General features: G+C 56.9%; 2 protein-coding genes across 5 annotated transcripts in view; one reads left to right on the forward strand and one right to left on the reverse strand.

Moving 5' to 3' along the window:
* The first annotated feature begins 12 nt into the window (after positions 1–12).
* TRAF4 (TNF receptor associated factor 4) lies at positions 13–6,079 on the forward strand. Its single transcript, XM_004746970.2, has 7 exons — positions 13–276; positions 3,190–3,241; positions 3,835–3,939; positions 4,010–4,171; positions 4,253–4,414; positions 4,502–4,657; positions 4,933–6,079. Exons 1-7 carry the CDS (start codon positions 134–136, stop codon positions 5,563–5,565), a joined length of 1,413 nt encoding a protein of 470 aa, XP_004747027.1. The 5' UTR covers positions 13–133; the 3' UTR covers positions 5,566–6,079.
* Positions 6,080–8,347: 2,268 nt separating this feature from the next.
* Positions 8,348–13,808, reverse strand: part of FAM222B (family with sequence similarity 222 member B) — an 80,913-nt gene continuing 75,452 nt past the window's right edge. For 3 of the 4 annotated variants that reach the window (XM_004746968.3, XM_004746966.3, XM_045070224.1), the window contains one exon: positions 8,348–12,290. In XM_004746968.3, the coding sequence (XP_004747025.1) occupies positions 10,681–12,273 (1,593 nt within the window). In that variant the 5' untranslated portion in view covers positions 12,274–12,290 and the 3' untranslated portion in view covers positions 8,348–10,680. The remainder of the gene's footprint in view (positions 12,291–13,808) is intronic. The other variant, XM_045070225.1, reaches the window with a different exon arrangement.

Genomic DNA, 13,808 nt, shown 5'->3' on the forward strand with positions numbered 1-13,808 from the left:
GCTCGGGGGCTGGGCGCAGGCCGCGGCCGCCAGTCGGCGCCGCCCGGAGCCGGGAGCGCGGCCGGAGCGAGGCGCGGGCTGTGGGGCCGCCCCGTGCCCGGCCGCGCTCGCCCGTGCCCGCTGTCCACCCGCCATGCCCGGCTTCGACTACAAGTTCCTTGAGAAGCCCAAGCGGCGGCTGCTGTGCCCACTGTGCGGGAAGCCCATGCGCGAGCCGGTGCAGGTTTCTACCTGCGGCCACCGCTTCTGCGACACCTGCCTGCAGGAGTTCCTCAGGTGCGGGCCGGGGGTGGGGAGCGGGGAACGGCCGTGGCCGTGGCGAGGGGGGACAGAGCGTGGGGAGGGGCCCAGGCGGTAGGCACGCCGGGCCTTTGTCTGCGCCGCGGCTCTCTGACCTCAGGGGCGCCCACCGTGACGTCACGGGGCGGCGGTGACGTCAGGCCCCGAGGGAGGACCCCACGCACTAATGTGAAGGTTCCTGGGGCCCTTCGGAAGAATTCCGTGCCTGCCGGCGGGGTAGAGGTGGGAGAAAACGCCCTTCCTGACCCGTGGCAGGCCCTCCCCCTCACCTGAAAGCTGGAGCGGCCGCATCCTTGAACTTTGAATCCGCAGGGGAAGAGGAGGACAGAACCCTCGGTCCCGGTCCCGTACAGGGCCTTAAGCCTCTCGGGTTTCCGCCCATCTAACCTCCTGAGCCAAGAGCAATCCGAGAGCGGCAGCTATTGTTCTCCCATTTCACAGATGGTGAAACAAGAGACTCAAAGAAAGGCTGCGACTTGCCCACGGTCACACAGTTCCTTAAAGGTTTAAGTGGGATTAAACCCGGGCTGCTTTTGGTCGCACAATAGAGGGAGAACTGTGACGCTACTGATCGCCCCTGAAGCCGTGGAACCTGTTCGGGTGTCCCTCCTCGTCCCTGGGGATCTTGAGTACCGAGGGTGGTCTGTAAATCGTGAGGGAGGGCCGCGCATCCTGGGTGTAACTGAACTAGGGATCCAGGTGGCCCCTTGGCTCTGGGGCCTCTGTTGAGTTCTGGGCGCTCTGCCGTGTCGGGAGTCTAAACTCCTTTGCTGGGAACTGTTCAGGCCCGGGTGTGGGGAGGCGAGATGAGGGAGCCCCCACTCCTGGGGAAAGTCGTGCCCCAGGAGCACAGGGGACAGCTGGGTCAGCCACTGCCGCCAGTCTGCTGAGGCGAGTTAGGGGCGCAGACAGCATTTCTGGGGTTCCTGCCTTCAGTGCACCCCGCTCCCTCTCTTAGCCCTCCGCAGCCCCTCGCTGGCGGAAATCTCAGCAGGCCCTTTGTTTTCAGTTCCCCCCAGTCTGGGCCGGCTCCTGCCCTCACATATGCTCCTGCCAGAGCTGCGGTGCTGCCTGCCCCCCTCCTCCTTTTCCCTCACCCTCCTCCCACCTCCCTGCAGTGTACACACATACTCCCCTACAGACACACAGTCCCATTGTCTTCTGCGGTGCCCTTCCCCGGCCCTCTGGTTTCCAGATGAGGCCAGCTTAGCCCCTGCCTCCACCCCCAGCCAACCCACCCTTACAGCCTCCGAGGGAGCAGGGGAGGGGGCTGTCAGGCCATTTCCCTCCACCACCTCCTCTGCCCCTTTCTCCAGCTTCTGCCCCTCCCCCTCCCGGAAATCCCCTCTTCCTCTCCCACAGCCCCCTCCCCCCATCCTGTTTTCTCCCCTGGGCCTGGGCCTCCACTGCACAGCCTGGAGCTGTCTGGGCCCCTCTCCTTCCCCTTCCCCAGCTCTTGAGCTGTGCAGCTGAGGCCCCCGAAGGACAGAAGTGGTTGAACAGGCTCTGTCCCTCACCACCACCCCCTACCCTACCAGGGTGTCCATAACCCTGGCGGAACCTTTGTCCTGGCTGGGCCCCAAGCTGCTCCTGCTAATCTGCCTGAAGACTGGGGACTTGCCTCAGTCCCCTCCCGGTCTCCCAGACCACTAAATCAGCACATTCCTGAAGCAGCCAAACAGACCCTTCCCCCTATTGCCCACCCCTCTTTCCCCATTCCTGCCTGGGCTATTGCTCAGGTTGGTCCAGGAGCGCTGGCTGCCTTGTGGGCATGGGTGCACCTCTTCAGTACCTGGACGTGTATTGTTCTTGGCATTGGTGGCATAACCAGTGGTGGTGATGGGGTCGGGGGAGGTGGGTGCTAGAGATCTTTAAAGCACCGGGGGCCTGAACTCCCCAGGTCCTACAGAGTAGCATCATGGACAGGCTGCCATGTGGCTTCCTCTTCCGCCTTGGTTTCTTGGTTTCTGCCTTCCACCTGCTTGACTCAGATCTGACGGGAATGCCATGCCTGAGGGCCTTGGGTCCTACTGGGTGAGCCGGTGCCCTGCCTAGGCCACGCCAGATGTGTGTGACTGGCCCTAGCCAGGGTCAGCAAGGTCATGTTGGTGGAAGCAGGTGTGCCAGCAGGTTTCTTGGTGCTGACCTCCCGGTGGGGATTAGTGCAAGGTGAATTAGTGAAAGGAAGCTTTCAGAGGTTGCCTTTAGGTGACCAGAGTCTTGGCCGAGCTTGCCTGGAGGGTTTTTCTTGCCCCAGCCCCTTGTGTGTGTATAGCGTAGTAGAACCTGTCTGAACTGTCTGAAGATGTCTCAGTTCTTTCATCTGCAAAATGGGGGGCACGCAGCCCCTTCCCATAGGCAGCTGGTTAGGACTGGATAGGAGTGTAAACATTGCCTGAGGGTGAGACTCTCCTCTTTGCTTTAGAAGACACACCCTCACGGGAGGAGGAAAGGGACCTTTCCAGAAGGTCCAGAAACTGACCTTTGCCCTGGGTTCTGGGACAAGAATCCTAAGGGGGGCTGGGGTGCCCTGCCACTTAATTTCAGCCCATCGCTGCCCACCTCCCCACCTCCCCCTTCCCCGCATCGGTACCCCCAGCCAGTGAAAACTAACGGGTGGAGGCAGGTGTCCTGTTGCTTTTCCAGTCCAGCTGCCCCCCTGGGTGAGGGGGGTAGGGATACCAGCTGCCACCTGTTGGCCAAATGCTCTCAGAGGCAGCTGTCTGCCTCCAGTGGGCCCAGAACCCCTCTCCTCAGGACAAGAGCTGGGATCTGGGGTCTCCGCTGAGAGGTCTGGTGAGGGAGGGAGGGTACCCTGGTTGAGGGGGTGAGGCCTGGGTTCTTCCTTCCTGGAGTTGGAGCCTGACCCTATCCCCTCCCCCTTCACAGTGAAGGCGTCTTCAAATGCCCTGAGGACCAGCTTCCTTTGGACTATGCCAAGGTGAGCCTACAGTGCCAGGCGGGGGCCCAGGTTACAGGGTTTTGCCCTTGGTGGAGGTTGGAGCTGTTGGCAGCCAGTTGGCTCAGGGCCAGTGTCAACCCAGTACTGTGGAATCTTGTGCCCCCATGAAGGTGGCCTCTTCCCTCCCACCAGGCCAGTTTGCAAATGAGGCCAGTGTTTGCCCTGGAGGGCAGGCACAATGCCCAGCCTGTGGGGGTGCACAGAGCCGCTCTGTGCCCGAAGGGAGTGTTCCCCTCCCCTTTGGGTGGCAAGCCAGACCCGTGGCTGACGGCCAGGACCCCTCTACCAGGAGGAAGGAAGCAGAGGATGTGGGGGCTGCCTGGAACTGAGCAGGCCGATTGGTTGCCCCTCTGGAGGGAGTGTCATGTACAGGCACGCTGGGGACCCTGGTGTCCAGCTTTGGAGCAGACACCACCTGTGCCTTTTATCGCTGGGCACAGAAGGGACTATAGATCAAGAGAGCGTGTTCCTGAAGCTCAGGTAGAGCTAGCCTGGCTGGGGTAGGGTGGGGTGGTGGTGACTGGGTACTGGAGCAGCCTTTGACCCTGGCCGGTTCCTCCCCATCCACCCAGATCTACCCAGACCCCGAGCTGGAGGTGCAGGTGTTGGGCCTGGCCATCCGCTGTATCCACAGTGAGGAGGGCTGCCGCTGGAGTGGGCCACTGCGGCACCTGCAGGTGAGTCCTCGGCGGGGAGGGAGGGATGAGTCCTTTCCCGGCGGGCGCTCACCGCCTCCTTTCCCACCAGAGCCATCTGAATGCATGCAGCTTCAACGTCATCCCCTGCCCCAACCGCTGCCCCACGAAGCTGAGCCGCCGGGACCTGCCTGCCCATTTGCAGCACGACTGCCCCAAGCGGCGCCTCAAGTGCGAGTTCTGTGGCTGCGACTTCAGTGGGGAGGCCTTTGAGGTAAGCTGGGGCGGGGGGCCTGGCTGAGGGGTGTAGTTGAGCCGGGCACCCTTAACTTGGCCCCCCGGGGCATCTCCGCAGAGCCACGAAGGCGTGTGCCCTCAGGAGAGCGTGTACTGTGAGAACAAGTGCGGCGCCCGTATGATGCGGCGCCTGCTGGCCCAGCACGCTGCCTCCGAGTGCCCCAAGCGCACCCAGCCTTGCACCTACTGCACCAAGGAGTTTGTCTTTGACACTATCCAGGTGACGCCCTTTCTAGGTGGCAGGTGTGAGGGGTGGGAGCGGGGAGTCAGGCTGCTGACCTCTATCCTTCTCCTTCTGTGGCCCTAGAGCCACCAGTACCAGTGTCCGCGCTTGCCTGTGCCCTGCCCCAACCAGTGCGGCGTGGGCTCGGTGGCACGGGAGGACCTGCCTGGCCACCTGAAGGAGAGCTGCAGCACGGCGCTGGTGCTGTGTCCGTTCAAGGACTCCGGTTGCAAGCACAGGGTGAGCTATTCCCCCCCCCCCCACCACCACCACCCCTCGGCTTTCCTGCCAGCCCCCTTCTTGGCCCTCCGTGGCCCCTGCTGTGCTGCTCGGAAGACTTTGGTCCTTCCCTGTGCCAGCCGCTGCCGGGCTCCTAAGTGTCCTCTGTCATTCCGGTTTAGAGTTGGGGCCCTGTCCCCGGCCCCCTTTCTCTCCAGGGCCAGTGCCTACTAAGAACTGTCCTCCCTTCCTACCCCTTCTGCACCACCCCCTGCGGCCCTGGGCTTTGCCCACAGTGCCCGAAGTTGGCGATGGCCCGACACGTGGAGGAGAGCGTGAAGCCGCACCTTGCCATGATGTGCGCCCTGGTGAGCCGGCAGCGGCAGGAGCTGCAGGAACTGCGGCGGGAGCTGGAGGAGCTGTCAGTGGGCAGTGACGGCGTGCTCATCTGGAAGATCGGCAGCTACGGACGGCGGCTTCAGGAAGCCAAAGCTAAGCCCAACCTCGAGTGCTTCAGCCCAGCCTTCTACACGCACAAGTATGGCTACAAGCTGCAGGTGTCTGCGTTCCTCAATGGCAATGGCAGCGGTGAGGGCACACACCTCTCGCTCTACATCCGCGTGCTGCCAGGTGCCTTTGACAATCTTCTCGAGTGGCCGTTTGCCCGCCGTGTCACCTTCTCCCTGCTGGATCAGAGTGACCCTGGGCTGGCCAAGCCACAGCACGTCACTGAGACCTTTCACCCCGACCCAAACTGGAAGAATTTCCAAAAACCAGGCACTTGGCGGGGCTCCCTGGATGAGAGCTCTCTGGGCTTTGGTTATCCCAAGTTCATCTCCCACCAGGATATCCGTAAGCGAAACTACGTGCGGGATGACGCCGTGTTCATCCGTGCCTCTGTTGAATTGCCCCGGAAGATCCTCAGCTGAGTACAGACGGGGCTCCCCGAGAAAGGGAGGGGGGATTGTGACCTCAGTCAGGAACTGGCTGAACCCAGAGAGGGGGCCGGACCCCCTTTCAGCCTCTTCTGCTGCCTAGGTTCTATTCCCTTGCTCCCCCTCCCGCCTTCCATACCACCCTCAGGTGCCTCCTATTGGTGCTTCAGCCCTGGCCCCTGGAGGGGAGCCAGTCTTGGGGTCATCAAGGGCTTGGAAACAAGAGATCCCAGGGTCTTTCTCCTCTCCTGGGCAGGGAAGAAAGACATGCCTTGGTGCCGGTCACACTCTACCCGGGACTGAGGTGCCTGCTGGTGCTATGTCCCAAGAGCCATAGTCAGGGGGTGGGAGGTGGGAGAGGGAGGGGTAGTTAAAAAAATCTGTCTTGAGATCTGATTTCTCTTCCCCTTTCCCCAGCTGTGCCTCCCCTGGTTATTTATTACTTAGTGCCAGGGGGGCACGGCAGGGGAGCCCTGGTTTTTAATAAATCCTGAATTGTATTTATTAACTTGGTTCCAGCCTGACTTATCTGGGATGGTTAGGGCCCTGGAAGGCTGGCCCGACTGTGAAGGCACCAAGCCAAAGTCGGGCTGCTGCTCGCCTCTCTGCCCTGTTGGGTCGCCCTCTGGTGGACGACAGGAGAGCTGCATCGGGCTTTAGGAAAGCAGTTGCCTGCCGCTGCCGGTCTGGTGGGTAAATGGGGGAAGTGCAGGCTCTGGACTTTTTTTTTTTTTCTTGCTTTCTTCATTTCTTTCTTTTTTTTTTTTTTTTTTAAGACTGGAGTCCCTGATCCATAACTCCACCAGACTAGTGTTTCTGCCCTAGATAGGTCTTTCTTGGTCTAATGACAGTAGCTATCATGTGGCAGACACTGCAAAGCGCTTTACATGCATGGCTTTAATACAGTAGGCAAATGAAGTCGCTTTTATCACCATCGTAAAAGCAGCCATCTCAGCCAGCTGTAGTGAAGACTTGGTAAGACAGTGCTTGTTTCCAGCACTAAGAATGTGCTGGACAGAATGGTCATCCAGTTCCAAAGCCCATCCCATACCCAGGGCCTAAGCAGAGCCAAGGGCCTTTTGGTTTTCTCATCCGTATTTGTTTACTCTCCATACAGGCCTCAGTGAGTGCGATTATCCACATCTGGCTGATGAAATAGGCACAGAGGCGTGAACTGACTCTCATTGCTCTTTCAGCTGGTTTGGGATAGGGCCTGGATTCTGTTTGAAGCTCTAGCAATCCCTGGTAGAATATCTCCCTCCAGTTTGGCAGTAGGGTTGGTTTGGATCCTTCCTGTGCTTTTTGCCAAGTTGCTCAGCTACATGGGGCATCGTTAGTCTTATGGTAAGACGGGAGTACTCCCGTTCCCCTAGACTTGTAAACTGTACGATTCATCAGCATCGAGTCCCTTACTCTACTGTCTTGGCCCCGGGAAGAGGACCGGTGTGTGGCAGCTATTACCTAGTAGGGGAAGGTTCAAGGCTGGAGTTTTTGCCTTCACTCTCCCACATACAGGCCCGGGTGAAAAGAGCCCTTGTTAGGTGACAGGACGGTCTGAAATGCCAGCCTGGGGAACGAGCCACCAGCTTACCCTTCAAAGGGCCAAATTCAATGACCTAGGAGGAGATGGGGTCCTGCCTGCCTTGCTGAGAAAGGAAAGACCACCTCTTCCCCAAATAAATCATCTCCATACAGTGACATCTGGAAGCTGGGAGGGAAAAGCATGGGCTCTAGCATCGGCTCTGTGGCTCCTCCCTTAGGGAGGAAGTGGAACCTCCCATCCAGCCTCGGTCTTCCCTTGGGCTCCCTCTGCTGGCAGTGCTGCCGTTGCACATTCGTAGGGGAAGGTTGAAGGGAGCCTCCTAGAGTTGTGCAACAGTGGGTGTCACAGTCAGCGCCAGACCCCAGATCTCCTCATTCCAGTGCAGCCGCAGGCAGGGAGAATTGCTTTATGAAACTCCGGCCAGGTTATGCACCAGAAAGTAAGCTGGACTCTGCAAGCACCTGCCCAAAGAGGCCAGACATAACTGGGCTCCCCTTGGTCCACTCTAGCAGCGTGACTTCAGGCTCACTGCAAATATGTGACCCAAGTAGAAGGCGGCCGGCTTTCACAGGGATGTCATGGGAGTAAAGGAGGCAAAGCGCCTTCTCTGAAGAGCACCACAGAGACTGGCATGCTCAGAAAGGGACCAGACTTGCACAACTCCATCAGTATTCCTAGAGGCTGCTTCCCGTGTTACAGATTACTGCACCTATTACCTCCACCAGTCAGAGGCCCTAAGAACTTCCAAAGTGTTGGAGGTAGGGGTGCCTGGGTGGCTTGGTGGGTTAAGATTCTGCCTTTGGTTCAGGCCATGATCCCAGGTCTCTGGGATCAAGCCTCACCTTGGGCTCCCTGCTCAGTAGGAGTCGGCTTCTCCCTCCCTTTCTCAAATAAAATCTTTTAAAACAAAAAACAAAGGAGGGCAGGGGGAGGGGCTTAGTCTTCAGTTGGCTTATGAGCAAACCAGATCCCTTTTTCAATGGTCCTCTAAGTACAAGTGACTGCACACTCAGCCGGCAGGGCAGGACAGAGCTGCAAACCACCTCGACCGGGGGGAGGCCTGGCACTGGCTGTGGGCCACCTCCTCAGGCTTCTGAGGGATAGACACTATATGGCTCCCCTCAAAAATGAGAACTGGCTTCCCTTCTGGAAGTCAGACATGTCAGAAACCATTGCAAGAAAAAATGACCTCAAACATTCACAGCATTCAACGAATAGGACAAGATCAGAAGGTGAGTTTTTCCTTTTTACTGGTTTATAATAATCTTAAAAACCCCATCACACCCATAAACCACCACAGGTGAGAAGATGAGGGAGATGGAGAATGAGTGCTACAGTATGTGGACAGCGTAGGGAATCAGGTATTCCCTAGGGGCAGTGTGGGATGGAGGCAGGGAGCGTGGATAGGAGGCCCTGGCTTGGACCCTTATTGCTGGTTGGGGTTGGCTGGCAGAGGGGGAGGGGGCTCAGGGTGAACTAGGAAACATCTCACACCAAAGGCAAGGGTAGTTGGGGTGGGGGGGTCACAGTACATTTTCCATGCAGACCAGGGGTGGGAGTGAGAGTTCAGAGAGTTGCACCCCCCCTACACAGGAAGAGATTTGAGGATTTGAGGTTTGATTTAAAGCCCCCAAGTTGGTGTCTGGTCCAATTTCCTAAGATGGCAGCTCACCTTTTGGGGAAGAGGCATTGGAAAAAATTACAGCAAAAATACCTGGTTTGGAGATCAAGCAAGGGTAAGGGGAGACAGTGGTGTTCTTTAAATGTAATTCCGAAAAGCAAGAACCAGAAGGGGGCCCTGGGTGAGACAGTGGCCAACGCCTTGGGGGGCTGGCCCTGAACCAGAAGCTGCAGGCACCGCCCCCCCCCCCCAACACAAGGGCTCAGGGACAGGGAGGTACCAGTGTTCACAGACGGCAGGGAAATCAGAACAATAAATTAGGACTTCATGTTGCTATCATTTGGCATAACACAATCAGGCATTTTTTTTTCTTTTTTTTCTTTTTAAATATAAGGCAACTTGCCAACACATAATTTAAAAACTGGTCTTCAGTCACATTGCTTCAGATCACTAGAGAATTTCTGGCTAAAGAACAGTGGATAGTATAGTAAACAAAACCCCAAATCTTAAATAACATCATCAGCTCACATTCCCCAGAGACAGGAAAGGTAAGGGCTTATTTGGTTAAAACAAAACAAAACAAAACAAAAAAAGAGCCCAACTACATATCTTTAACAAAAAGGTGCAAGAGATTACGAAACGTTCTAAATTTAAAGTTATAGAAAAGTCTTAAATTTCTAGCCAACTATTTGCCACTTGGGGATGAGACACGCTGAGCATGGGGTGAAGGATGGGCATGTGAAGGGCGGGCAAGGGCAGGAGGGGCTGTTTCCCACAGACGTCCGCCTCCAGCTGTTAGATCCATGCTCATTTGGTAAAGGAAGAATTCAAAGAGCTTAAGGCTTTGTGTTTTTTTTTTTTCTTTCTTTCTTTCTTCACTAAACTGAGGGGCTGCAAAAGGAGGTGAGGGTGAATGTACCTGTGGGGCCGCTCACACGCTACTCAAACCCACACTACATTCACACAGAAACAGGACATTTAAAACTTACAGTGTAGAGCAATATTCTTAGCCAGTGTAAAGAGAACCAAATGCATTGTAACTTTTTTTTGCGGGGGGGGGGGGTTAATTCTGAACTCCAATGTGATCACCCTTTACCTACTTAGTTCCTCAACATCCTGTTTTGTTTTGCTTGGTTTCTGAAGGGGCATGGGGGATGGGAGCAACAGATGATTAAGGAGAAACAACAGTGAGAAAGGGATTTTGGCTGCACTGAATGGTCACTACCACCTTACTACCTTTCTCTAGCACTGGAAAGCGGGGTGTGGTCAGGAACTAAGATATCAGCACAAAGATCTTCCCATGCCTCAAGGCTAATAAGGCGGCCAAGTGCCTGCAGGGTGCCCTTGAGGAGTGTAGCAAGGACTAGTGCAGTGGCTCTGGAATCAACACAGGTGTACAACGAAGCCCTGAGGAATGGAGAGGGGTGAGAGGAGGTGAAGACTGGGTCAGTTTTGACTGAAGATCTTTGGGTGAATAAGGAATTAGCTTCCAGAGCACTTGGGAAGTCTGGCTTCTTAGTCCCAAAGACAGAGACAGACAGGAAGTGGCCAAGCTGAAGGGGCTGCACACCACAGCCACCTCCCCCAGGCCCCTTCCCCTTCCCACACCTCAGTCCTAAGGAAAACAGGCAGAGGTGCAAGAAAGGATAGGAGGTGCCTGGTAGGAAATGGCCAAGGCAAGGGATGAGAGGCAGCAGAGAGAAAAGCCTGGAGCTGGGGTCAGGTCCTCACATAAACCCAGAAGTTGCTAGGGGTGGTGGAGGGGAGGATGAGGGCACAGGGGATCCCCTGCTGTCCTCAATTAGAGCCCACCAAATTCCCTTTCTTAGACATCTAAGAATGATCACACTGGAGCAGCGAAATTTTGAAACTATCCAATTACTCAAAAGTCTACACCTAGGAGGGTGCTGTAGGATGTGTAGCTTGTGGAGGGCACCAGGGCTCCCTATCTATACCCAGGGTGCTGAAGATGAAGATTTCGACTATCTGCGGGATCAGGGGCTCGGGTGCCAGGGGCTCGGTGGGCCTTGCTCAGCATGGCCAGGCTCTGTTCTCGAAAGCAGGCCTGTTGGAAATCCCCGCTTAGGTAATCCACCGTTTGCATCAAGCTGTTCTGGCTTGCCACCGGCCCACCCCCGGTCCCTGCTCGGTAGTGGGCCCCAGCAGCAGCCGTCCCACAGTCGAGGGGTGCACCCGTGGGCTGCCCACCATGGAACGGCATGGCGAGGTCCTGAGACCCCGAGCTGTCGCTATTGGGGGTGGGCAGAATGTTGTTCCACAGGGGCTGGAAGTAGTGACCATTTGGGTAGGCCAGTGGGGCTGCCAGGCCGTTGACGGGTGGGGACGGGGTTGGCTTCTCCAGGGCTGGCTTCAGATGGAAGGACTGTGCCAGGCAGAGTTCCTGCGGGTAGGCAGGGGCCTTGCCCACAAAGCCAGGCCCTGCCAACTCGCGTCCTGCTGCATGCTTGCCTGTCAGGCCAGGGGCCGGCGTCCCACCAGCCTCACTGCACATCTGCTGTAGGTGGGCCAGCTGGTGCTGGTTCCAGGCGACTGGCTTGAGGTCGCTAGGGTAGCCAGTGGGGGCTCGAGAGACGCCCGTGGGCAGGTTGACAGGGCCTGCGGCAGGCAGCGCGGCCGAGGCCGCATGGGTGTGCTCCATGGGATTGACCACACATGAAGGCATTGGCGTGGGGACGCTGTGGGTGGACACCCGGGTGCTTGCATTGATGAGCAGACTGCGACTAATGGGGCTGGGGTTGGCGATCTGGCCCTCACACACTGAGGTAGTGCTGATGCCCGCCCTCGTCTGGCAAAACTGGTTGATCTGGTGCACGATGCTGCTCAGGTCCGGGGGCTGGCTGTGCTGCAGGGTGGCCGCCATTGAAAGGGGGATAGTTGAGGTAGACACGGTCACATTCGGGGGGGCATCTGAGTCTGGCATCTTCCGACCTCCATGCAGCAAGGGATTGGGGGGGTGCTGGAGACCCTGGTGAGACAGGGCAGGAGGGTGGACCAGGCCCTGGGTCTGGGCCATGGGCTGAGGGTGGCCCAGGCCCTGAGGCTGCTGGAGGCTCTGAGGGTGGGACAGCGCCTGGGCTGGCGGGATACCCTGAGGGTGCTGCAGCGTCTGGGGAGGGGCATGGGCCAGGGTCTGTGCGTGCTGCAGGGCCTGCTGGCGGGCCAGAGCCTGGGCCTGGGGGTGGGCTAAAGTGCTGGGTGCCACAGTAGCATAGGGAGCCACTGGGGGGTTCATGATGGCCTCAGGGAGCAATCGGGCTCGGGTGCCGTCAAAGTCCTTGAGTATGCTTTTGGCTGGCACTTTGACAATGGCAAGCAGGCCTGCCTTGGTGGCGGCCTGAGTCGGGTAGGGGCTGTAGCGCTGGGCTGATGTGTCGAGGCCGTTCACAGTACGACGAACGTGTTTCCGCTGGGGAACCTTCACACTGTTGGGGAAGATTTTTATAGTCAGTGGGTTGTTTGCGACCTTCTTAGCATACGCGTCCAATTCGGCTGGGGTAGGATAGTGAGCAGCTCTCATTTTCTGTGTAGTGTCCCCTAGAGAGAGAGAAGGGTAAGGAGAGCAAAGAAGGAGAGGGAGCTCATCAGTGCCAAGCCAACCAGCCCTTCTAGATTCCCCTTCTGAGGGTGCAGGGTAGAGCAGGGGATAAGGAAGTCGTCCCTGGTCTTCTCTTCATCTTAGACCCAGTCTCACTGAGCCCCACAGTCACAAGCACTGCTAACATTTAGTCACTACTTATAACTGTAACTGGTCAGGCCTTGTGCTAAGTGACAGGCTTTATCAATGAATCCTCGCTCCAGCTTTAGAAGGCAGCTACTATTAGGATTCTCATTTATAAATGAGGCCACCAAAGATCAGAACAGCAGAGCAACTTTTAAAGTCCCGGATTTTGGAGAGCCAGAACCTGGCCAATTGTCACGAAGGTTACTGATGGTTGTTCCCCTACATGGAACTCTAAGTTCCTACCAGCTTACACTGGCCTTGGGGGTGAAGGTTCTGCACGGAGCTGCATGTCAGAGCCCTCTGTGGCCACTCAGTCCCTTCCCCAAGTGCCCCGGCAGCTGGGACGCCATACCCACTGGGTGGGCACCCTGGCACAGCAAACAGGATGCTTTTTTCCTCAGGAGCAGAGGAAATACGCTGCCAGCATCCCTCCCCTAGCCTTATGTCACAAGTTCAGTTTTGTTTACAGCTCACTCTCTGCCTGATTGGGTGAGGATCAAAAGCCTTTATTTATTTCCTTGTGTGTGTGTGTGTGGGGGGGGGGTGTGTGACAATAATGACAGGGCAGCAGGGAGGGAGCTGAGAAGAAAGGATTCAGAGAATCTTTAAGTCCCTCGAGCCAAAAATAGTCTGTATTCCGCCCTTGTCAGCTGTCACTTTCCAAAATGAAAGAGGAAAAACCTGCCTTCCTTTGGAGACTGCGGAAATACCCACTCAATGTGCCTCATTAACGTTAACAGTCTCTTTGTTCCCATCTCCAGCGGCCACCCATCGGGGGCTCCAGCGGATGTCAGACTTCCAGTCAAAAAGGAAAAGGTTCTGAGAACAAGGGCCCTGTAAGGATGCCAGGGTCCAGCAAAAGGTCTCAGCCCTCTACTCCCTCTCTGAGGTAGGGTCTCTCCTAAGTGTACACAGAAGGTGCTTAATAAAGGTTTGCTGAGCGAGTAAGCCCACAGACTGCCCAAGCAGAAGGAAGGGGCTTGGCGGGGAGCCTTGGCTCAGCTGGCGAACGCCCACCCTATTTCCTCCCCTTACAGGAGGCAGCCAAGACAGAGCAAGGACTAAGCTGACTGAATGCGCAGCTTGTGGCCTCAGCTGCCTTGGCCCTAGGAGACCCCATTCAGTCACATCACTGGGCATCAACTGAAAGGGAAGTGGCTCAAGGAGTGGGCTAGAGGGAAGAGGGCACAGCTGCCTTCCTTTGGTGGCATTGCTGGTTAGCCTGGCAGCAACTGCTTAGAAAATGCTGCTTTTAGAGGCAAGAAAAGAGAGCTCAAGTCCACAAGGCGCAGAGAGATTTAGTCCCACGCTCATCAAGGTAGAACTGAGCA

The sequence above is a fragment of the Mustela putorius genome, unplaced genomic scaffold, assembly GCF_011764305.1.
Source record: "Mustela putorius furo isolate JIRA1106 unplaced genomic scaffold, ASM1176430v1.1 tig00003962_pilon_pilon_pilon, whole genome shotgun sequence".
NCBI lineage: Eukaryota > Metazoa > Chordata > Mammalia > Carnivora > Mustelidae > Mustela > Mustela putorius.